This window comes from Prinia subflava, chromosome 12 (genome assembly GCF_021018805.1).
Source record: "Prinia subflava isolate CZ2003 ecotype Zambia chromosome 12, Cam_Psub_1.2, whole genome shotgun sequence".
Taxonomy (NCBI): Eukaryota; Metazoa; Chordata; class Aves; order Passeriformes; family Cisticolidae; genus Prinia; species Prinia subflava.
Genome location: NC_086258.1, coordinates 14,681,925 through 14,706,511, shown reverse-complemented (window position 1 = coordinate 14,706,511; position 24,587 = coordinate 14,681,925). Strand labels below are relative to the sequence as shown.

At 41.0% G+C, this 24,587-nt stretch overlaps 1 protein-coding gene across 1 annotated transcript in view; it reads right to left on the bottom strand.

The window, feature by feature from the left end:
- The window catches only part of SMURF2 (SMAD specific E3 ubiquitin protein ligase 2), a 57,180-nt gene that overhangs the window by 12,416 nt on the left and 20,177 nt on the right, over window positions 1-24,587 (bottom strand). The window contains exons 2-10 of the mRNA XM_063409076.1: window positions 17,646-17,684; window positions 16,643-16,751; window positions 11,081-11,214; window positions 10,826-10,891; window positions 6,799-6,883; window positions 5,443-5,526; window positions 4,193-4,395; window positions 3,953-4,037; window positions 1,714-1,872 (exon numbers count right to left, since the gene is read on the bottom strand). Coding sequence (XP_063265146.1) covers window positions 1,714-1,872; window positions 3,953-4,037; window positions 4,193-4,395; window positions 5,443-5,526; window positions 6,799-6,883; window positions 10,826-10,891; window positions 11,081-11,214; window positions 16,643-16,751; window positions 17,646-17,684 — 964 coding nt within the window. The remainder of the gene's footprint in view (window positions 1-1,713; window positions 1,873-3,952; window positions 4,038-4,192; window positions 4,396-5,442; window positions 5,527-6,798; window positions 6,884-10,825; window positions 10,892-11,080; window positions 11,215-16,642; window positions 16,752-17,645; window positions 17,685-24,587) is intronic.

Below are 24,587 nucleotides of genomic sequence, written 5' to 3'. Positions count from 1 at the left end.
AATAAACACCAAAAATTATTAATCAGGCAGCAGACTTTGCTGATGACACTGCTGGGTGAGTTTCTGAAATCCTTTCCTAATGAAAGACAGATGGACAAATGAAAAACTTCAGCACGCTGTAGAAGAGCTCGAAGTTGAAATAAATGCTAAATGGTTCTGTGATTCTGGAAATTAAAAGTCAAATTGGATTTTCCTGCTAACAAAGGTAGCTCTGTTATCTGTCCTCCACAATCCATGAAGAACTGGCTACTGTGCCCCTTCTGTCATTTCAAAATAAACCCACCTGGGAAGGGCAGTTTGTCAAATACAGCCCAGTTCACTGAGTTTTCCACAGTTTCAGAATTGCACTGCTGTAGCTAAGAGGGTCTGTACCTTTTCTTGAATTAAAATGACTAAATCTGAATTGATTTAAGGAACTTTTCTGTGTTTCAAACATGAACATGCTCCTTCACTGCTAATCTTTTTCAATATCATTTTATGTTCAAACCACCAATTTCAATTCAGCTAAAACGAGTAGTGATTTGTTTTAAACTAAAAAAAAAACCAACTAACACCCGAAGTGTCTGGATGATGGTGGCTTATTCAAGTCCTGTAACAAGCAGATATAAACCCAGTGATTTCTCTAAACAAAATACACATTTTCAATATTTAGGCTCCTCTCCCTGTTGCGGTGTGAGGTTCAAGTGTATATTGGGTAAAGAGGCCAGACAGCTCTTGTGTAATGCAGGAGGGACACGCTGACTCCTGGATATGACTTTCCATTCCTCAGCTTTGTCTTTGCTTGTTCCCATTATTCTTTCCTTCAGCTTTTCTTCCCAATGATTCACTTCCTTCAGGACTATTCCTCCTGCTGACTCCTCACCCAGGGCTGCCTGGCTCTCCATCTAACCCACTCTTCATTGTTTCCTCTTAACACCTACTCAACACTTTACAGGTGTTTCCCAAGAGTATTAGGAGGTGTTAGCAGGAGAAACAATAGAATCAAACTCCCAAGTACCGCGGACAAGCCGTCTGATAGAAAAAAAAATCAGAGAGAAAAAAGAAATATTTGTTTGCTTTTTGGTTTCCATTTTTAGTAGAAAATCCCCAGTGTGTAATGAGTGCCTAGGGAATAAAGCATGAGCCAGGATTCTTTTGTTTCCCCTTCTCTTTTTAAAACCGTGAGATGAAATTATCATATCAAAACACGAAGGCAGAAAAGACACGGTTCCTATTTTATCCTTTTTGTAAGAAATCTGAGTTAAATTATTGGGACCTTATTTTGAGATCATATCAACCAGTCCTATTCTAAAACTGAAGGCAGGAGCTGAGTGATTTCTCCTTTACTCCAGGAGAACTGCCGGGCACTTGTGCACCCTTTCCTAACTCATCGGTATTTCACACCACTGGCTCATGTGCAACTTCTTACTTTAAAACAAGTTCTTCACAACTGAAAATAGAACGAAGTATAAAGAAAACAAAGTGTCTCTCTTGCTAGGAGAAAAAAAATCATGTATGGGCCAATCTTTCCCTCCAGACAGCACGGAGGGAAATCACCCCGTGCATCACAACAGCCGCATTCCTGCCTAAGTGCTCCTGCAGACTTTTAAACTCATTTTTGCTGGTGGTGTGTCACAGAATACTCCTAAACCCTCCCGGGATGGCAGAGCGCACCCTGACCCAAGCCCAGGAGCCCTGGGGTCGCTGCCTGCCCCGCAGAGGCTCCGGACTCACTTCAGGACCAAGTGCAGGTTTGCAGAGAGCCGCGGGTCCGTGAACTGCGTCGTCCTGTTGTTATGGTCAACAAAATAAACCCTGCCTGTTGCTGTATTTCGGATCTCCCATCCAGGAGGCAGCGGACCAAGCTCTTCACAATTGATGTTGCTAAGATCCCTGTGAAAACAAATATAAAATGAAAAATACCTCAGCAATTGGCCTCTGAGCCAAACAAGCGTAAATGTAACAGAACAATTCCATGAAGTCTGAGAAAATGTATTGTTTCAGAAACTTGATCTGTTCAGCTGGAATCTCTACTCCCAAGGTACAAGCCCACCACAGCAAAAACACACACCCCAGAACACATGCCGTGGGGAAAAAAGTTCTTATCAAATAACCCTCATTTTTACAAACTAACTTCAGCTGTTAAATTAATAAAGGCTTCGAACAAAAATAAAGATCATTGCCATATTTGTCAAAATGGAATTGCAGTTCTGCACCAATTCTGACAGAAAACATTTTTTAAAACAACATTAGTCACGTAAGAAGCTGTGAATCACACTTTAGAAACTCATACAAAACAAAACTCTATTTCTGAAGAGTTATACTTTCCATGAAGAATTACACATGGGATGTGTACGGCACTGGCTGCTTTGCCCCAGAACCCCACGAGCCTGTGGGAAGCAAACAGCTCTCTAATAAACTATTTTAAATCAAGGATTAGATGAACAATGACTCAGCTCTGCCCTGAGCAATGCAGAGGTGGCTCAACAGGTCACAAGAAAAATTCTGCTGAAATTAGGAAGATGTAAATTCATTCCAGAGCCTCACTGAAAACAAATGCTGGTCTCCAAAAATGTACACTGCTTACTCAGGATGCAGCTCACACCTCAGACTCCTCACACTGCCCAGTGCAGCTCGTCCCAAAGGTGTTCAACTCTCCCAAAATCCAGGGAGCTGAGGGAGGACAGAGCCAAGGACAGAATGCCTTAAAAGGTGCAGTCTGCAGGGATTCCAAAGACTTGAGGAGCCACTGATGGAAATATCAAGCTCTGGGACTGAACTGCTGCTGCTATTCCCCGTGAACACATTGCTGCTGTACTGCTGGGATTACTTTTGCTGGCTCCATGACTGTGGCTATTAGCCTTAAAATACAATATTCCTTAGAAATGACATAAATTCTATCCTCACGCAAACAATTCTTGTTCTCAGAGCCACTCCTGCTGTTTGTGCTGCCACACCTCAGGGCAGTGCTGACTTAGACTGCACACAGAACGATCACACCCCAAACTTAAGGATTAGATCTTCATATTATTTTTTTTAGAGCCTGGTTTTATATAATACACAAGTCACTGACTTCCTACACAACTGCAGCCTCAGCTCTGCAGGCAGTGCATCAAAGCAAAGGTATGATCTTCTAACACAAAAACAGTAACAAAAGAATAACTCAAAGAACAATACAGTGTGGTCTTGAGGCGTTTTATCCTTCCTGGGACAAGCATTTCCATGAAAAGGAGCACAGGAACACCAACAGCAACTGGGAGCTCCTCTGGTTCTCACAAATGCCAGCACAGGCTGCCAATTTCAAACCACACACACAAATCTCACACTACCATTTGTGGACTTTAGGAGGCAAGTGTTTGCAACAGGATTTATTATCATTTACAACAGGATTTCTTGGTTATTTAAAGAACAATCAGAAGTTACCAATAATTTCCAATATCATCCTTTCCCTTCAAACACATCAGCAATAATCACATGTACATTCATGAACAGTATGTACATGTATATTGTGTAAATAAAGACACTGAATTTAAAAGATTTAGGATTTGTTTTCTCCCAAGTGTTGAGATAATTGCAACAGGAAAAGCAGTTTGACTGTTTCAATGCAACCCAGTTTCAGTGAGGTATGATGATGGAACTTCTTTTGGAAGTGTTCAGATTCCACTGTTTGTTTCATTATGTTGCAGAGTACTAAAATCTGGACTTGGCTCTAATTCATATGTGAAATCTAGAATCAGTGAACTGTACCTGTTTCATAACACTACTGTAATTTATTTCCTGGTTTTCCATTTTTGCATTACAACACCAACTTGAAGAACTGGGGAAGACAGACTAATTCATTTTGATGAATGACGTGGTAAAGAAATGTATTAGGGGCCAAGAATCAGAAATATTAGCCAGAGAAAACTTGGGGGAGAGCACTGCTTAAATGATTTTGATTTGAAATATGAAGGACACTTCCATAATTTCTTACCTAGGTACTCTTGGATCGTGCCACGTGCTGACACCAGTTTGAGTATGCAGAAAATAGACCTGACCTTGCTGAGTTGTCCTTTGCTCTGTGAAATCAAGACAAATTAATAAATGTAAGAACCAAAAATCCAGCATGATACTGATTTTAACTAAGGAATGAAAAGTATCTTTCACATGAGAAGACCCAACCCGTTCTCCCTGTTTTTTGGGACCCCCAGAGGTGACCCCTTTGTTTCCGTACCGTATCCCTCGGGCAGGTCGGGAGGGGTGTGCAGGTGAGTCCTGCTCATGTAGTTCCTGTGGCGCTGGGAGCGCACCCTCCTCTCGGCCAGCCGCGGGTCCGCCGCCTGCCCGCAGGACGCGCCGTTGGTGCCGCCCACGGGGGTGTTCTCGTCCACCAGGCAGCTCAGGGGCCTGCCCGGGCTCGAGTACTCGGACGCCGGCCTGGGGACAGCAGGGACACCTCAGTGCTGCTGGGCCAGGGCCACGCAGCTCACCTGGGACCTGCCCAGCAGGACAGCTCCCCTGGAGCAGGGCGCTCCTGCTCTGCGCTCACCACAGCAATCAGTGACCTCCCCACCTCTAAACTCTCCCATCTTCCTGCCTGGGGCTCAGGAAGGCATCAGGCCTTGTTAGTCCTTCTAACTTTTAAGGAATGTTATTAGGTGAGGATGGTGAAAAAGGGCTAAGCAAGAATAAAAGTTGCTCATGGCAGCAACCTTGACCAGTCTGATTTTGTATCTCAGTGCTGCCTTCAAAAGGATTTTAAATGGGTTAAAGGGAGATTGACAAGGTCACAAGAAATCCTCAACACAAATTATACATTTTGCATTTCTTTTTCTTCTGTGTCCAGAGCTTAGAATGTGCATTTCAATATACCAGAAAAAAGAGAAATAGGAAAATAAAAAGCTGTTCTGTTCTTTCACTCCAGAACTGCAAACATGTATCAGAGCTGACAGTGTTAACAGTCCACATTATTTAAAATCAAATATATCCATGCAGAGACCAGCATGATATTGAGAATGGAAGAGAACATCTGCAGGCACAGTCAGTCTGCAGAGGGCTCTGAACAAAATGCAATGACACTGCCTGCAACACAGGTGACAGCAAAAGTGGCTTGAGGAACAGCTTCACAACACACAGGGATCAGAAGAAGTGCTCACAATGATTCCCAAACACTCTGCTGCAATCAGCTGCAACTGCTCTGGGTTACATGGTTACATGTCTGCACAATGTAATGTCTGTATTTATAGAGCTCTACCACAGCATCTCTGCAAGAAAGCAAAGGTGTTATTACTAGAGCAGGAAAAAAAGCAGTCAGAATGATCTTCTGAGTTAAATATTAGGAGAAGGATGCTAAAGAAGGAAAGCATTGAGCTTGTGCAGAGTGACTGAGCAGAGGAAGGAGCAATCCAGTCCCCTTGTGAGAGCCACTTGGAACTGCTCAGTTATCAAACTCCATCCCACCAAGTCTCCCAAGGGTTCCCTCACCGTGTGGGTCGCTCCCACTGAGTTGTCCGTGTGATGTGGTTTAAATACTGGATCCTTCCAGAAGCAGTCCTGCGCTCCTCCCACCTGCAGTTCACACAGAGATAAGGCAAGGAGTGGAATTTCCAGGAAACCAGGGCACAAAATGTTTCCAACAGAAATGCCCAGCTCAGGAAGGCCCACACTGCAATGAATCACGTTAGCTGAACGAGGGGACAGGAAACAACTGAAAGCTGAACTCAGAAATGGTTTAACATATTCTTCCCTTGGAACCAGGCACATCATTAACAATATCACACCTTCATATTCAATAATGGCTTGAATTCTAATTGAATCCAAATAGCCACATAAAGAAACTTCTTGGAAGCATGTTTAATAATGCATTTAACTTCTTTTGACCAGATACTCTAACAAATGCTTTCACAGCATCTTCATGCACTACTTGCTTTCATTAAAAAGTCAGCTTCAAATAATGTGACTTCTGAATTATTATTAAATTTGTACTCTGAAATACACGAGGCTGTAAGCAAATTTTGCAGCTACACAATTAAGTGAGCAGTATTGATGCAAGGAACATTCTGAAGTGAAAATTTAGAAGTATTTTCAGAAATGCTTTTGACTTATCTGGACTCCAAATTAACAAAAGAATGCTGTTACAGAGTAGGATGATGATTTGCATTTCAAAATTCATCCTCTGAAAACTCATTTTCTCCTGTCTTTACCTGCCAAGAATCACATTCAGAAAGTCTGTGTTTGCTCTGAAGAAGTTGCTGACAGCACCACAACCCAAACCAGAGTATTTTCCTGTGTTTGCAAAACTGTTTTAGGTGATAATGATGTCATTAACTCTCACAGGGACAAACCAGAATCCCAAACCCTTCCTTTGGAAGGTAAATACAGCAAGACCTTGGGCTGCATGACCTTTTCCAGTCATGTTTTCTTCACTAGGAGGTGCATGAAGAAGAAGTGATCCACGTTTATCACGGTGGATCTACACCTCTGCATGGTGCTGCAGAAGGGCAGCCAGGCCCTGTGGTCACTTCCTTGCTACAGAACTACTGCATGCACAAGGCACTTTGCTGGCTGTGATTTCATCTGAAATACGTGTTTTCTTGGACAAGTTATTTTTCAAATCATTTCTTACATATGTCAGCTCCCCTTTTCCAAGTGCAGATAAGACAACAGCCGAACCATCAACTGCTCTGCGAACCCCAGCTGGCTCAGCTGCTGTTCTGAAGGCAAAACTGCAGAACTCCGCAAGGTTTAAAATCATTTCTTTGCACACTGATTTCTCCCTTTTGCATCAGTCTGTTGTATGAGCTGTGTCTGTGTTTTTCCATCACAGTGATGTCAGCTTACCCATCTGGCAAATCGTTATCGAATAAGCGGCTGCAGTCCACAACTTGTCCTCCTGTGCCTATCCGGTCTCTGGACTGGAGACTGACTATTAGGATGATAAAAGAATTATTAGAGATGTGGCATCTGAATGCAAATTACAGTTACATTTGAAAGAAAATTGGTGCAGCTTGGAGGACTAAGCTGAGACGTGTTTGGGGTATTTTTTCCTTGTCACTGATCAAAGATGATTGCACAGGGACTCTGTTTTCATACATGGAATTCTTTACAACTTACTACAAAAAATTTAGCTTAAGGAATAGGAGTGCAAGTTAAGGCAGAGAAGGAAGTGAACTGGGAAAATGCAATTAATTTTATGTGTTGAGATGGACTGTGACACTCGACTGGTGGCAGTGGGGTGGGACAGGGCCAACAGGAGAACTCTGAAGAAGAAGAGCTAAAATAAGGAATTCCTCCCTGGTTTTGACTCTTTCTCACATATTTTGTGTGTCCATGGGTTTCAGCACACACACGTGCACACAAACACAAAACCAGGCAAAATTTAACTGCTAGAAGCACTTCAGATTTGGTTTATTGGCTGCTTTCTAACACCAGTGGAAAGAAGTCAAATGCAACTCATACAAAACATCCTGAAAAGCCCTTGCTTGCCCTCACCAAAACTGCTTCACTTTTAATTTCATTTTTTTACATGATTCACTATAATGGGTATTTATGCCTGAAGCTTTTGTACTGCAATTATGAAAACAAAGATTTTTTTAGGCTGCTTTTGTTCCCAATATCACAAGTGTCCAATCTGATAATTTATGACACTTGTGTTCCTGCAGAGTTGGGGTGGTTTTTTGATGTTTTGTTATGCCTTTAACAATAAAACAATTGCTTAAAAAGCTAAATACGTGCTGTGGCCCACATTTCTTGAGGTGGCATTAATGTAACTCTGGACAACTGTCTTCAAGTCCTATTTATATGCAGTGAAATGATTTTACAGACCTTAACCTGGATGCAACTAAACTTTTGTAAAGAGCAGGAAGTTTAAAAAGTTGGAGCAGAACTGGCAGATTCTGCCTGAGTCCCCAAATTCTCAACAGCAGCATGTTTTGAGGCTTAAAACTCCACACACCAACCCAGGGAGCCCTGGAGCACCTGCTCCATTCCTAATCCATATTATCCCCTAAACTTCCATGAACACTAACATTACAAAACAACTTTAGAGGGAAAGGCACCTTTAAATTCAACCAAACTGAGACCTCACATGATGTATTTATTCTGCCAGAGCCCACACACCACAGGTTCAAACCACTGCAGGTGGGCAAGGTCTGGCAAGCAAAACACACCGACAAAAATTAACAGAAACAAAGGCAATTATCTCCTCTTTCCCTACGTGAGGAGCAACATTTGTGCACGGCTTCGTTTTGTTATAAGTAAGGGCTCTTTTTTTTCTGCACTGCCACATCAGAAATAAAGTGGTGGCACAGAAGAGGTGCAAGATTAAGACACAATTAAGGTGCCCCTGGATCCATTGCTGAAAATGCCCCCTTTTCTTCCTCTGTTCAACGGCAGCCCAGGGATTTATGATAAAGATCCTCTTGGTCCCTGTGCCAAGGCACTGTGCACTTGATTTGCAAGATTATCATCTGCTGAAGGCATCAATTACATTTTAATATTGGTTTCCAATCTTGCATAGTCTCTTAATATAAGAGAGTTTATAATTGGAAGAACTGAGAGTATGTTTATAACTTACTTTGTCTTTTTACTTATTTTTAATCCAGATTTCTCTGCCCTCTAACTACTGTAGTGGAATTACCTTGTTTTACTCATGCTCATTCATCCACTCAATAAAGTTGCATTAGTGAAGAAAGATTAAAATATAAGAAGATTAATAATGACAACTTAAATAAAAAAAGACAGGAGTCTCTGGAATCTTACCAAGGATGCATTCAATTAAAACAGAACCATGACTGAGTAAACTTGACCTTTCTGATGATATCAACGGAAAACAGAACACCAGATTTGCTCTGGGTCTCTGCTGTAACCTGACAAGGGTTTTTTTGTAGGTTCAGTGCACAATCCAACTGCTGCTGGTGTTGAGGGCAGCCCCAGCAGCACCCCAAGAGGGCCAGGGCTGCCTTGGCTGCCCCTCTGCTCATGGGGACAGCAGCTAAAGCAGCCTGGCAGTGCAGCCTGTGCCCACACTGCTCACAAGGTCTGACTGCCTCTCTCTGAAGTGTTTCTGTCCTTGCACACTGCCATGGATTTGCCACAGCCCTCCAGACCTTTCTGCCTTGGGGAGGGGTTTTGGGTTGGGTTTTTCCCCTCTGCTGAATGCAGCGTTCCCCAGCGATGCTGAAGGATGTGAGTTCATGCTCTGGAGGGCAGCAGGAGAGCACAGTGCCTGCAGTGGTGTGAGCAGAATGGAGCTCCCTGTGCTCAGCACGCCCTGAACCTGCTCTGCTGTGCCCCAGTCAGCCTCCTCTGCAAGGGACAGGAGGGCAAGGTAAGGCAGAGAAGGAATTAATGCAATTAATTTTGTGTGTTGAGATGGACTGTGACACTCAGCTGGTGGCAGTGGGGTGGGACAGGGCCAACAGGAGAACTCTGAAGAAGAAGAGCTAAAATAAGGAATTCCTCCCTGGTTTTGACTCTTTCTCACATATTTTGTGTGTCCATGGGTTTCAACACACACACATGCACACAAACACAAAACCAGGCAAAATTTAACTGCTAGAAGCACTTCAGATTTGGTTTATTGGCTGCTTTCTAACACCAGTGGAAAGAAGTCAAATGCAACTCACACAAAACATCCTGAAAAGCCCTTGCTTGCCCTCACCAGAGCTGCACACACAGGGATGCTCAGGGGACCAGGACACTGGAGCACAGGCAGCAAGCAAACCAAACCCACAACAAAACACACCCCAGAGAGGTGACTGATTCATCCTTCGCTCTTCTGTGCAAGCTCACGTGGAAAATTTAATCAAAACAGCCCGGAGTGTCAGCAGTGCACTTACAATTCCACATTTCTACCATTATTTGACTCTCCTGTGCCACCACACACTGAGGTTAATGCAAGATCACCCTTGCAGATCAGATGCAGTTAAAGCCACACAGAGCTGAAGTCACAGGTGTGATTCAACAGAGCACTCTGAGGCAGGCAAACACACACACTTATTTGCTAACTGATATTTCAGTGTTTCCTGGCTGACAGAAGGGCTGTTTGGATATAATTTCAAGTAGGAATTGAACGTAAAACTGAGGATAAAAATTCACTTTTCTTTCCCTCACATCCAAATATTCTCATTAACATCTTGCTGTATAAATAAAGAACATCCTTATCCTGACAAACTTTTGACTTACATGACCTATCAGAAATTCTGCCTTCAAAAAGAACTGAGAATGCACCAAAAAAAAAAGTGTCTATGAAGTTTTTCGTGGATACTTGCTTTTCAATTTGCCAGCTTCTTTTAATTCTGAATTTATTTAAAGTTCACAAGTTCACAGAATGACAAAGCACAGTTACTGAGGTTGGTGACAGACTTGTTAATAAGCCATGAAAACACAAAATAATTTACCAAGTCATCCCAGACAGCAACTTTACTTGCTTGTAAGCAAAATGCTTTTTAGGTTTTCCCCAAAATCTAAAGGAAGCACAACCTTGCTGGAGCTCTCAATGGCCAAGAATTTTGCAGTCAGTTTTTCACAGAGAGTTCACACTCAAACTGCCACCATTCTTTACAGTGACATTTAAAACTTCCTATTTATTTTTTTTTTAATTATCCATGGTCTTATTTGCCCCAACATTTATTATAATATTTTGGTATGGGGTTTTTTGGGGTAGTTTGAACATTTTGGTTTGGTTTTTTGTTTGTTTGGGGTTTTTTTAATTCTCTACCTACATAATTCAAGCCTGAGGTACAAATGTCTCTGGCAGTAGACAGGAGAATTCAATATAGAAAACTGACATCTAGAAGAGAATTTCTATAGCTACTAGAGAAACTAAAGATAAAAAGAGAATTAAAAGATAAAAACCTTTACTCACCTACTATCTGTCCTCTAACAGTATCGTTGTCATTTGGCCCAAGCTTGCACAGATCCAACCTCTGATCTACAAAATGAGAGCACAAAGTGTAAATCATACAACGGAACAAAACACCACCACAAACTACAAAACCACCTGGAATATACAAAATAAATTTAAAAAACCCAGCCAAACCCCAATTAACTATCATTCTTCAAAAGCCTATGCATGCAAGCTTGGGCTGAAAGAGAAGAAACTCGACCTTAGCTTACTTACAACCAGTGTCTTTAAGGCGGTTGATTGCGTTTGAGAGGAGTCTCACACAGCCCAGAAAACCAGCTCCCTGCTTTTTATGAATTTTCTTGTGATTCCACACACTGATTGTTATTGAATCCGACTTCCCAATATATCTGGAAAACGTGGAACAAACAGGACTGTCAGTGGCACTTACTGAACGCTTTGACGATGCGTCACAAATCACCTTGGGGGGAAAAACGATCATCAACCACTGCATTAAAAATTCAACACACACTGTAATGGCAAGAGAGAGCATGTCATCTGCAGGTAAGATGTGCACTGTACTCCAATGGAAGCATGGAGGAGCTCACTTGAATACAAACTGCTCTACAAGCCTGGCTCTGGCAGGAGGCTGAAATCGGTTCCAACAGCAGCACGAGCAGGCTGCGGGCTGGCCCTCCACCACAGCTCTGCAAGCAGCCACAAACATGCTCAGCCCCGTGCCCAGCCTGTGCCAAGGGGGCAATGCCAGCAGGGTCTGGGGGCAGCAGGAGCAGGGACAGCGGCCCCAGCGCCGGGCAGGAGCCGGGAGCTCTTCGGGGCTGCTCCTCCGAGCCCCAGGACTCAACACCCAGGAGTGCCAGGCCAGGCCAGCACACAGTGCTGAGGCCTGGGAGCTGATTTCCCTCAGAAATGCATGCCTGGGACACACATCACACATTGCAGGCACAAACAGCAGTCCAGAGGGGGTTCAGCTCCCCTCCTGCCCCTGCCCTCTCCTCGCAGCATTCCCATGGACATGCTTGGCAAACCTGGACCTGTGCTCACTGCCTGGGGAAACCTGGACACTGCAGCCTGTGGTGCTTTCTTTTTTTTTTTTGTTTGAAGCTTGGTTCTTCAGAGGCAATCACTTTGTGAGCTTGTTTTTGTTTTCAAAACTTTCAGAGGACAGTTTCAAACCACTCCAGATAAATCAGCAATTGCCAATACTGAATTATTATGGCTGTTTCAATTTGAGGGAAATGAATTTGTAACTATGGCTTAGATCCCAAGAACTGCTTGTAGTTCTCTCTTCCCACACCACAAATTCTGGCTTTAGTTTAGTTCCAAGTGCTTCCTTTCTGTTTGTTTTTGAATGAAAACTGATCAACCAATGTCTAAAAACATCTCCCCATTGACTGTGGCTTTATTGGCTTTTAAACATCTTAGTATTTTCATAAAGATAGAAATGATACTGTCAAGGTTGGCAAACCAAATAATTGAACTAACTGGCACGGCTTGAAATGACAGCTGTGATCAGGTTAACACTTCTCCCATTTTTCCTTTTCCAAAAGGCAGAACTTTTACAACTTCTTTTTCCCACCTGCAGACAGCAACTGACCCAAGAAGTAGAAGACAGAAAAGCCTCATGGTTTAAAGTAACCACTGCACATTTACACAAAAACAAAAACAAACGAACCAAAATGAAACACAAACTTCACATAAGAAAGCCCCCAAGTTTTTTGAATAGTAAACTGATTAAATAACATAGGTCAGATCTTTGGCCTTACAACCTTGACAATGCCAATTTTGCATAGAGAAACGAGATGAAGATGGGCAATCACGTGCACAGTTGCAGTCTACAATGCTTTATGTACTTAAAATAAATTCTAATGAGAACAATTTAGGTGCACGTAAAAATAAAGACTTATCATGACCTGTCTTGAATTTTCCAGTTTTCCTTGTTGCTTTAAAAAAGTCAAAGATATATGGTTAAACACAATTTCACAACAGACACTTTGAATAATATGTAGAACAGCTGAATACACAACAGAGTTTCCAAGAATTCCTGTAATGTTCCAGGGTGAGGCTCTCAGGGCTGGGATGAACATTCACTATCCACACCAGGCAGGTGAGGACTCCACATTCCACTATAATCTACTCTTGATTTTTGCACCCAAAAACCTGGGCTGGTTCACACCTTTAAAGGAAATAAGCAAGACAAGCTGCATTTTTCCAAATAAAAATGTCTACTTTTTTAATCAAATAAGAAAAGAAATAGTTAAATAATGTCTAGTTGGCTTTACAGCAAAATGTTTCATTTACATTTCTGCACCATTTCAGGCATAAAAACCTATGGTTGTATTTAGAGAGTGACAGTAGGACAAGTTGACATTTCCAATTCATTTGGTGAATAAGTTACATTTGTTTTACATCATCTGGCAATAAAGTTCCAACATAAAAGCCTGAGCTCAAAATTTTATTTTTTATTTAAAAAGAATGTTCCAAAAAATAAAGTGCAACAAACCAAACCAGAAACAAAAAACCACAACCCCCCCTCATTTTGTTGGATGACTCTCTCTTCCTCCTTGTAATTAAAGTTCTTGGAGCTTACATTTCTTTTTTTCCTCTATCCTATCAGTAATATCTATTCCACAGCTTCGGTACTTCAACAGAGAAAACAGGATTAATATTAATGAAATGGAAGCACAGAAATTCAATTGCATAGATATTTTGTTGACTTCCATATTTTCTGAACCTTTAAAATTAGGGCTCTGGTTAAGAACTGCATGTTCAGAAATTTTAATTTCCATACTCTTAGCACTTCCACATCTAAGAAAAAAAATCAAATTCATGCCTTACTAGAGACCCCTACATTATTTAAATAGAAATTTAAAACACAGGGACAATTGTTATTTTGTCTACCACTGAGGAAGGTTTGGTATCAAGTGATTTTCATCCCCATGGCATTACATACACTTTCCCTGAAGAGTTCACCTTGCTGGAGAAATGTGGAATGAAGAAAGTGGAAAAAGTATTCCTGAAAAAACACACCTCTTCCTGATCACAAGTCAGACATACTCCCTCCAGAAAGAGAGAGAAATGCAGCATCACAAGGTCTGAACTCAGGTTTGGAAGCCAGGAATTCCCTATTTCTAATCCATGCTCTCACACAGACTGTTTTTACGACCTGGATGAATTCCTTGGTTTGTTTCTCCATTTTCCCATTTCTGACTTTTTTTCTAATATAATCTCAGTGTTCTGCTTTGAGCTACCAGCTGCTTTCAGGCTGGGGAGAAGAGGAATGAAAAACAGCACCCCAGTTTTTTCTCTCCCATCTTCATTCACCTCCTTGCTGGCATTGCTCATCTCCTCTGGGCATCAGGGCCTCAAGCACCACGTGGAGAAGGAAAAGCAGATGCACAAGGAAAAGCAGATGCACAGAGCTGTTTGATGGCTCTTCAGGAGCTAATCTAGGATGGGATTGTCTAAAGCAGCACTAGGCAGAGCTGCTGCCTTGTCTCCCTTGAGAATAATCCAGGATCCTTAGCTTTAATTAGACAAAACAGAGTCAGAGGATTGGGGGAGAAAGGTGGTTCTGCCAGGGCAGAGCAGCAGCCTGAGGATGTGAAGGCAGCACAGAGCACTGGAAGCTGCAGTGAGGAGATTTTGGGAAGAGGAGGAGTTATTTGTGGGAGGTGGGAGAGGTTCCATTAGGGAGAAATCACACAGGAGAGGAGTCCATGCGAACTGGAGGACACAGAGTAAAGCTGGGACCAGGAGCAGGTTTTGGTGGAGATTGTGGCACAAACACCTTGCAGAGAGAAGGAGGGGATGTGACCTGCTGTGCCTCAGGGGCAGAGGCTGCAGGGCAGGCTGGGCAGGGCAATGCAGGAGAGGTTTGGCTACCAAAGGAGGGCAGAAAGGGGAAGGAAGAGAAAAGGGGATTTAAGTTCCTGAACTGCTGGCTGAGGTAGTTTAGCTCTGAATGCAAGAAGTCTGTAAATGTGTCAAGTCTGGTTATTCAAAAGCTCTGAACAATGGGGAAAACACAAACAAGACTGAAAATAAGGAAGGGGAATGCATCCAGGGCAAGCATGGTATTTTACTGACATTAAACTACATCCAGACAGCAACTATTTGGCAATTTCTTTCTGGAAAGTCTCCCAGATTCCCCCTCGCTACACACACACCCATCTAGGCTGAAGAATCCAAGCAGCTAATTCCACCACTTCCTTTTCACACTAAGATCTGAATTAAGAACAACATAAAGCAAAAGCCAACCCCTTTTTGCTCTTTGTAACACTGCAGAAGTCCTTTTAAACAATTCTTATAAAACAGAATATATGTTTATGTTGAATCAGGTTAGCAAGCCACAAAACTCTCTTGGAATTAGCAACTTAATTCAGACATTTCTTCATAAATATATTACAACAGCTCCATCTGTGCCATTTACATCTGCTCTCAAATGATACATGAAAAAATTATCTTAATATCTGGTGCAGATGAAAGCTGAGACCTGACACTGAGTATATTACACAGAAAAAAATTACCTTACAATCATAGCCAGGCAGTGAGTTGTTGTACCAAAGAGATTTAACCTTTTACTGCTGTTTTAAATAGGAAGTGAAGATAATGTGACTGATGTTTATAAACAGAAATACATTGCCCTAAAGTAAGGAATAACAGGTGAGACTATAAAAGGGGTTAAATTATTATGAAGAAAATTTGGAGAGAGAAAGGACTATTTTCTAATAACAAGGCCTGACATAACATTAAATTTACTTTGGATTAGAAATACTGGATATATTTCTGTCATCAGGGAATTTAACAGCCAGAATCAAAGTAGTTTTCCCTAGAGGACAAGATTTTATATTGAAAATAGTACACTAATTCAACAAAACCTATTTTTTAAGGGAACTTCTCTGGACAAGAAAAAAACAAACCACTACCCACAAAAAATACTTCACACAGGTCTAAATTCCTTTGGACAATCCAGTAAGAGATGCTTCAAATCTGCTCAAGCAAATTCTGCCAGAACCCCCCCTTTTCTCTCTGCTTTTAATAATATGTTGTGGATTGCAATCACAGCCTTGGAAAGACAATACAGCATCCAGATACAACCATGGCTCATTCTATAAAACAACCTAAAAATACCTTCTCATCATCCTTCCTTCAAAATTATAACCATTTCTCTTTCTCATCTTTCATCCCAAGGAAAAAGATCAAGAATAAAAGACAAGGAAAACAAAGCATGCACAGAGGCCTACATAAAAATCAAAGCTTTAATAACTTACGTTGTACAGAAATATTCTGTGCTTTAGAAAGGGAGGAAAACCATGACATATATGTGCCATACTGATTCTACTGCTCAAAAGCACCAAAAGGTGCTCAAGTGATGATAACAATAATTCAGAGTGAGAACAACATTTGGGACAGAAAATGACAGAAAGGAGAGAAAATTGAACAAAAGGCACACAGAGAAAAAGAAAGTGTAGCACCACAAGAGACAAAAATTGCATCAAGAGAAGAGTACTTTGAGGAGAACACTGTCAATTACTTGCTTCATTTTACAGAAGTGTTAACATGAAAATACCACAATAAAAGCTGGCTGTAGTCCATGTAAGCATGCTGCAGACATCAGCACCATTAAAACAAGTGCAGGGTTTAAATTTTGAGGTAAATGAGAAAGTGGAATTTTGCTACATGTACTTTTCACTCAAACTAATAAACTCTGGGATCCTTTCCAAGCCGTACATAGGGACAGGATAATGAACATCTGACATTGTGTAGTTTAGAGGATTTAACTTCAAACCTTTGGTTATCACTGTTACCACCTACAGGTCATAATGCTGATTCCATTTGGGATCAAGTGTATTCTTCACAGTATCTGTAGAATGGCACTGGCCAGATCCGTCCACCACGACCTTGGCAAAGGGATCAGGAAGTCCTAAGAGGAGAAAAAGAAAATAAAGCTACCAAGTGGATCAGGATGCTTTGATGTCCTCTGTCATTGCTCAGTTATTTAATCTTTCATTTGAAGATTTATTTGCCTTTTATTCATGAATGAGACCCCTGCTAAATGAATGGGAATAACATAATGTATTAAGCACAGGAAATAGATAAATTAGCAATCCATTTCACTGATATGGACTAAGAAAAAGTTGTGTAAATCAAACACATTGGGGGGAAAAAAATCTGAACACCTAATTCAGGTTTGAGTAAATTCTCAGCATACAAAGAAGCCAAAGGCAGAGAAAACAGAGTTACATTCTTGATATGTTTAAGATCAAATCACAGCTACGATTTTGGCTGATACTGGTGTAACTGGGAATTGTCTATGTAAGATTCCTCCTGCTCCCAGGTGGGAGGTGGCAAGCAGGACACAGACAATAGCATTCCTTTCTGCCCTCTTCATCTACTGCTCAGTGCTTCTTTCAAAACATTATTAAAATTAATTAAAATATAATTTCAGAGTACGTTGGTGTTATGAGGTGGTTATTAATAATTAAGGAGCACATCTGTTTGCTTGACAAAAAGTTCTTGTATGAAAAATGACTTAATAAATACGATACTAAATTTGAAAAACATGTAATTTGCCTGAGTAGGTACATTTCCCTCTCCCATAAAAACAGAGTGTGTCAGTGTTTTAATTATTATTATGATTCTGTGATGAGTGCCACCTAAGACGAAAATAGAAGCCCTGAAATAAAAGATCAAAGCCTTCAGTCCCCTTACTGCAAATATCTTAATACAATAATCATATGCAAACATTGGACTATAGAACTTGCACAATATTTATTCCATCTATAAGTCAATGTATAAAACTATAACAGCTACTTACGGAAAAAGTCCTTTTTCACCAAGTTTTTTGCACACAGTACTGCAAGAAAAACAGAAATACAAATTCAAGTTACTGATTGCCAACTTTTTTTTAAAGTTATTTTACCTATCCATCACTTCAGGAAATCCTGCTTAAAATAAAACGAACATAAATGAACCCTATTCCTTCATCATTTATATTGTCATGTGAATTAACTCCTGAAAGTTGAGCTGGAGGTGTCATCTTTTAGCACTTTACCTGTGGGCAGATTACAGTGCAGGTGAGATGGTCGTGGCTTTTTTTTTACCTCTCAACTGTTTTGCCAGCTGTGAATTCACCAGAGAGGAACCTGGAGCACTCCTGGCTGGTTCACCATAATTAGTGCTGGGACACAAGCAGGGGCTTATGTTCAGTTCTACAGCCCAGCAAAAGCTCCTTTGATCATAAAAAATAGAATATTAAACAGCCAAGGTTTTTCTGTTCTCCTGCATGGTAATAAATAAAAGGTTTTACCTGAAAAGCATTTGGGTGGAGCACACTAACTTCCAAAGCCAGGGTTTTGATGGTTCCAAAGATATCTTTTATTTATTAAAAGGAAGGAACATTTGCATTTGTCAACTAAAAATACCCAAGGGAAAACAATCTCCTCTGAGAATAAATTTAAATAAACAAATAAATAAATAAAAGGTCAAAGGGGACAAATTTCATATAAAGGTGCCAAGGTACACAATGAAGACTTCTCTTCACAAACTGCACCACTGCTCAACTACTCTGCTTATCTATTATCACAGGTTTAGTAAGCAGGAAATATTAGATTCCCCTGTGAAACATTAAAATATTTACTGATAACAAAAAAGGATTCTTGGGGATTGAGCAAAAGCATGAATTCCCACAGCTAGTATTTAAAAAAAAAAGGTGGGGGGGAGAGTGGGAAGAGTTATTTGGTTGGAACCTGATGCTGCAGGAGATTCCTCACTATATTATTCCCTTGGATATTTTTCCTATGAGATCGCCAATATTTATTACTGCCAGGAAATGCAAAGACAGAAAAGTGCATCCAATAATCACATCCCACAGGCACCAATAAAACCAAACATCATTGGTCATCCTTGCCCCCCCAGAATATCCCCCACTGATCCTGCAAGGCTCCTGACCCCCGATTTGTGCCTGAATAAAAGCAGCAGAGGAATCCATGAGCACTCCCATGGAGATCTCCACAGCCAGGGCAGAGAAGCATCACCCTGGATGTGCAAATAATGGAATTCACGCTTTCCCAATTTTTACATTCGTAACGATGCTGATTTTAATGAAGCTGCTTTCCACTGGAATTCAGCACTGTAAAATCTACAAGGCTACAAGGCTGCTCAGGTCTGAGGAGTTTTGGTCCTCCATAAAACACAGGGAGATGCTACAGGGAGTCACAGAAAAACCCCCTGACCTATTCCACGGGAAAGAGACATGAAAGTTCCCAGGAAAATTTCAGCAGAGTAGTTTGACATAAGGAACTGCTAACAACACTGTTACCCTGAAAAAGAAGTGCCTGGTTCCAGGTTGGTAGCTGCTGGAGTTTTTAAAAGATGATTAAAGTAAGAAATATAATTTCTCTCCATTCAAAGAGATACTGGTAGTCCTAAAGCAGAGCTCCATTTAAGGGATTTTCACCCAATAATTTCAATCTGAACAATCAACAGTAATAAAATACTAATAGAGAGTCAAAAGTTTCAGTTTTTCTGATACCCAAAATTCAAGATCATACAGGAAAGAGACTGTCACATCACTGCTCCACAAATGCAATAAAGTTCTTCGGATGGTGTAATAAAAATCCACAGTTACCAAAGGCTTCCACATGCCCAACAATCTAAAGTTTATTCTATCCAGAACATTGACAACAACCTAAAGGCATTAAAAAAAAAAAAAAAAAGAGGTAATAGAAAACTGTTTTTGCAGCTCCTTGAGGTTTTATGACACTAAGAATATCCTCAGGTGAGTGATAACACAACAGACATCATCTGCCCAAGAACTGAAATAGGTTATTGCTCAGCAGCCACCTTTCATCTAGTGGTGAAAAGCTTCAATGCTTATACAGATGGCAACTTTTAAAAATATCTAAAAAAAGATATATATGCCACAGTTTTACCCATTACAAGTAATGGGAAGTGTCAGGGGAAACTGAGGGCTTAAAATCCAATTGTTAAGTCAAAAGTCATCTACAGCACAGCCACACAGGGTGCTCCTGAAACTGAATAATGTCCAAGATAAAAGAGGTTGAACTATTCTTGGGAGAGAAATTGTAAGGTTAACTAATTGCAAACATTTCTCTTAAAAAATAAAGCAAGTCTGCCAATGCAATTTAACTGAAATCTCATTTTTATAAGATTGGGCACACGCAGAGCACACAGACTAATAACTGCTTCCCCAACAATTAGCCATGAGTGAACAAACTAATATTTTTGGCTCAACTTTTCCCTCTCTAGTAACCACATTTAAGGCAAATCAGATGTCAGCCCACTCTGCCTTTGTCAGGTTAACAAAACAGGAGAGATGCTGAGAAAGCTTCCATTAACAACACCCTCTCTGCCAGGTATTTGTAGGTGAAAAAGCCCAGGTCCCAGGAGCATCAGCTCAACTCAAAGCAAAACAATCTTCCACACACAGAGCTCTCATCTATCTCAGGACTTTTTTTGGACAAAACTTTTCCCACTGGTGGGAAAAGTACCAGAGTTTATGCTCCCCTCTTCTAACAGTTTCAACACTGCATTAAAACCTGTTCTGAATATTCTGATAACCAGCTGATGAATAGTTCCTTGAGAATAAAAGCTAAGGAAGTTTGGTTTCCTATGGATTTATGTTTCATGGTTGACTGCAGGCTGTGGCTGAGGCTTTTCCCACTGGGCTCTCAGACAGAGCCTCTCCCACGCAGGCGCTCCCGCTGCAGCTCCTGCCTCTCCCCTCAGGTCACTGCCAGGGTCTCCTCTTTATCCACACAATGATTCTTACAAAACTCACGGGACTTCATTATCTGTGAGCCTTCTATCCTAGGTTCAATTTCAGCTAAAGATTCAAAGACCAGAAAGAACCAGAGGGAGGTTTCTTTCCCTTGACAAAGCCAAGTTTAAGGGTTGATGATTCTGGACCCAACGCTCATCATTATCAGCTCTACACAGCCCCACCACTAATGGATCCTCTGGAGGCACAAGGGCACTGCAGAAGGTTATTTATTATTTGGATGTGCTTGTTTTAAGGCGCTTTTTGTTACAATTGTTTTGAAACAAAAAGTTAAGCTATTTAAACTTGCCCTGGAACTAGAATGCAAAGCAATGGCTGGATAAACTGACCTGGATATACTGAAAAAAAGAGGGGGGTGTGTTGTACCATAAGTGCCTCATCAATTGACATTAATGGCTTCTAGCACACATGTAGATAAAGTATTCATTACATAGTATCAGTGAGTCAATGGATAGCTATGTTTCTGTTTATTACAGACTTCCTGGGTAGTCTACAAAAAAGAGAACATTAATATTCCAATATGTATGTGCCAAGACAAACAGCACATCAATTTTACGTAGTATACATACATTAAATTTTTTTATCATGCTTTATGATCTCATTCTAACATATGCTACTCAGGTCTGCTTACAGAAACATAAAAAGAGCATAATGTTAAAAGCTACCCAGTCTCCTATGACAGCTTTGCTACACAGTCCACAAATACTCAAAACCAGGAATTAAGTGAATCATATTTGCCAATTTCCTTTTTCTGATTTATTACTCCTGTGACTGACAAAGAATGGTTTACTGAAAATTATTTTAACTATTATAAGTAAATGCAAAATATTTAGTATCCCCAAACCCCTGAAATCTGTATGTTAGCTATTAAAATTTACATGCAGTTATAGATGGGGTGAATAATTGGTTGAATTCACATTAAAATTGAAAGGAACTATGACTATTGAAAAGGTCAGTTTCATAGAAAGATAAATATTTCCCTCTCATTTTCTGAACTCTGTTTATTCTTTTTGCTAGTTACTGAAGAATTCTTGTTACAACTGCTGCTTACTTTGGAATCATTTTTACAGAAAAATCAAACTTTTAATGACATCAAGCTGTTGTTACGGAAGGCATCCTATGTTATACATTACCACTGTTTTTATAAGTATTAAAAAATATGTTTATTTCAAAATAATAAGTGTATCAGTAACACCAGGTCTCCACAGTTAGAGGGAGAGAGAACGTGAAGCCCATGAAGTGGAAAGGGAGCTCCAGCATAGGAAGCTTTTGTTGAAAACAAGTAAAAAGTGATAAAGATCTATGAGATTTCACAGAATCACCAGCTCTCAGACATGAGCTCAGAGCCTTCAATGATCTATTCACCTCCAAAGGCTGGGCAACACCAGAATGAGTGCTGAGGAAGCAACATTTGCAGGAAAAAAAGTGTTATGCGAATTCAAGGAACACAGACATTTAAGGGCTGTGTATTCCACCCTTGTGGGTATTCCCAGCCTGTATCCAACTGTTTGTAGCCAAATTGTTCACCACATTCACCTGCAAAACAGGAACATCACTGCTTAACTTGGCAGGTAGGTTTTAGTATTTCATTACCTGCATGTTTGTACACTCTCAGTTATCTGTTTATAATGCACCTCTTGATTTATGACAAATATCAAGGTTTAAATTTGTTTGTACCCAGCAGCGTGAGGTACAAACACCTCAGGGCTACTAGACAAACATTTTACAAATATATTAGTCTTAAAATTCCTATTAAAAATAATATTGCTTAAGCCATCTCAAGTAAGTAAGTTTTTAAATTTGAGACACACCGATACTACCAAAGAAAGATTAAAGAAGACAGGTAAGAATATCAAAATAATCATGATTGTCCATGGAAGTGAGCACACCAGAAGGAAACACACAATCAACACATTGAAACCATGGCTCATGGCTCAGGAGAATGCCCCCATCCCATCCCAGCCATCCATAAGAACCCACACTGTGTCAACAGACAGCCCTGAGGTTATGGGGAGGAAAGCACTCAGTCCAAAGCTAAGATTATGTTTTCTAATCTTCTGGCTTTCCACGTGTCATCACCACACAAGAACAAGTTCAACCTTCTGAATCCAACCAACAGTTTTAACATTATCATTCTTGTTGGCTTTTTCTTTCCCCGAGGGTTTTTCTCCCAGAAAAGGCGCTTGTTCAAGAACATATGTAACACACAGGAGAGTGACAGGCTGCCTATCAATTTTTACCACAATGGCTCATTTTGAAGACAAGTCTTTCTCTCCCTACAGAAACACCATCTTTTACTGAAAGCCATTAGCGTTGGGTTTTGTGATCAGATCCCAGTTGTTTGCATGTTCTACGCAGGGCAATACAATCACCGAAATAAGTCCCAGCTGTAGAAACACAATGCTGTGCTGTTGCTAATGTGTGTTGTACTGATAATGAATGGTCGTCTATGCTTTAATCTGAATAAAGCTCCCAACTGCTCTGCCTCTCCTTGCCAAAAATTCCCCTTCCTCCTCCAGACTGTGGTTGCATTCCAATTACACTGCTGATTGGAATGAGCCTGCTTGGGGGAGGGAGAGGGAGGAAGGCAAATGAAGCCACACTCACGCCCCTCCTCACCTTCACGGCTGCCCCTGGGACCCAGAAATTGCTCGGGTGTTTGAACGTAAGGCTGACATGATGTACTTTTCTCCACATCGTTCAAAACTCTTTGCAAATTCACTTATTTCTTTTAGAAAAGCAATTTGTGACAGCCAAACGCCGTACTGTGCACAGGTTCCAGCAGGATGGCTCAATACTTGAAACATTTTTAAACAAATTCCTACTGGTTTCTTCCATTGTTGGCACGCTCACAAGAAACTTATATTTTTCTGTACGCATTCCCTCCATGGACCTGCCTGAATTCCCACATGGGAAAATATAAAACAGGAGGTCTTCAACTATTTATTGAACTTAGAACTGTAAATAACACCGTATGGATTTTGCAAATACAGCTGTTGAGTTAATAACTTCCTCAATTAAGGTTTTGAAATAAAATTGTTTACCTCAACTATTCACATGAAGTTTTATTTTACAGTTAATCTTCTTGAGGAATTTTTTTAAGGTTCCATTTCCTTTGAAAGGTGCTTTTTCTGCAGATGAACAAAATGTGACAGAACGTGACAGTAAAACTAAGAGTTTACATTCGCTTAATGAAACTCCTGCATTTTTGAAGAGTGCAATCGATTGTTGTCAAGAAGGGACACACAAAGGGAGGCAAACCTAGCAAATGCTGTGTTTTACAGGTGCACAGGGGTTTGGAGTCCAGGTCTTGCAGCCTGAAATGGGTCAGAACACAGCAGCTGACCATTCCTGCAAGCAGGAGCGGTGATGGAGCGCGCTGGAAGGTTTCACATTGCACCCAACAGCACAGGGGGCTGCAGCTGTTCCTCCCTCAAAGCAGGTCCAGCCAGCACAGGGATACAAGGTAGAGCAGGAAGCTGACCTGGCTTAGCAGAAAAGGAACCTTCTGGGGAGAGGGATTAGTTCACTGCTGGCTCCTAGAGGCGCACAGGCTTCTCCTGCAGTCACGCCATCTGCAAAGCCACGGCAGAGGAAGGGGCAGGAGCACACGGCTGCAGAGCAGGGAGGATCAGCCACGCTGCCCTTCCTGCAGCTGTGCTGGGGAAGTGCACCCCATAAAGCAAAATGCACCCCCAATGTTTTCTTTTTAATGCAGAGTTTCTCCTCCTGCCTCTGTTTTGCAGCTCAGGAAATTTATTTTAGTAAAAATAAAATTAAGTTAAAAAGCAGATTTTGCCAGCAGTATACCAACATAACCAGCTAACACCCTTTTAGATTTTTAGAGACACAATCTTCTCCTTAAACATTCAGCTTTTCCATTTCCCAAAGCACACTCAGAAATGCAGAACTAAAACATACAAAAGCACTTCTCTTGCAACTACACACACAATTACT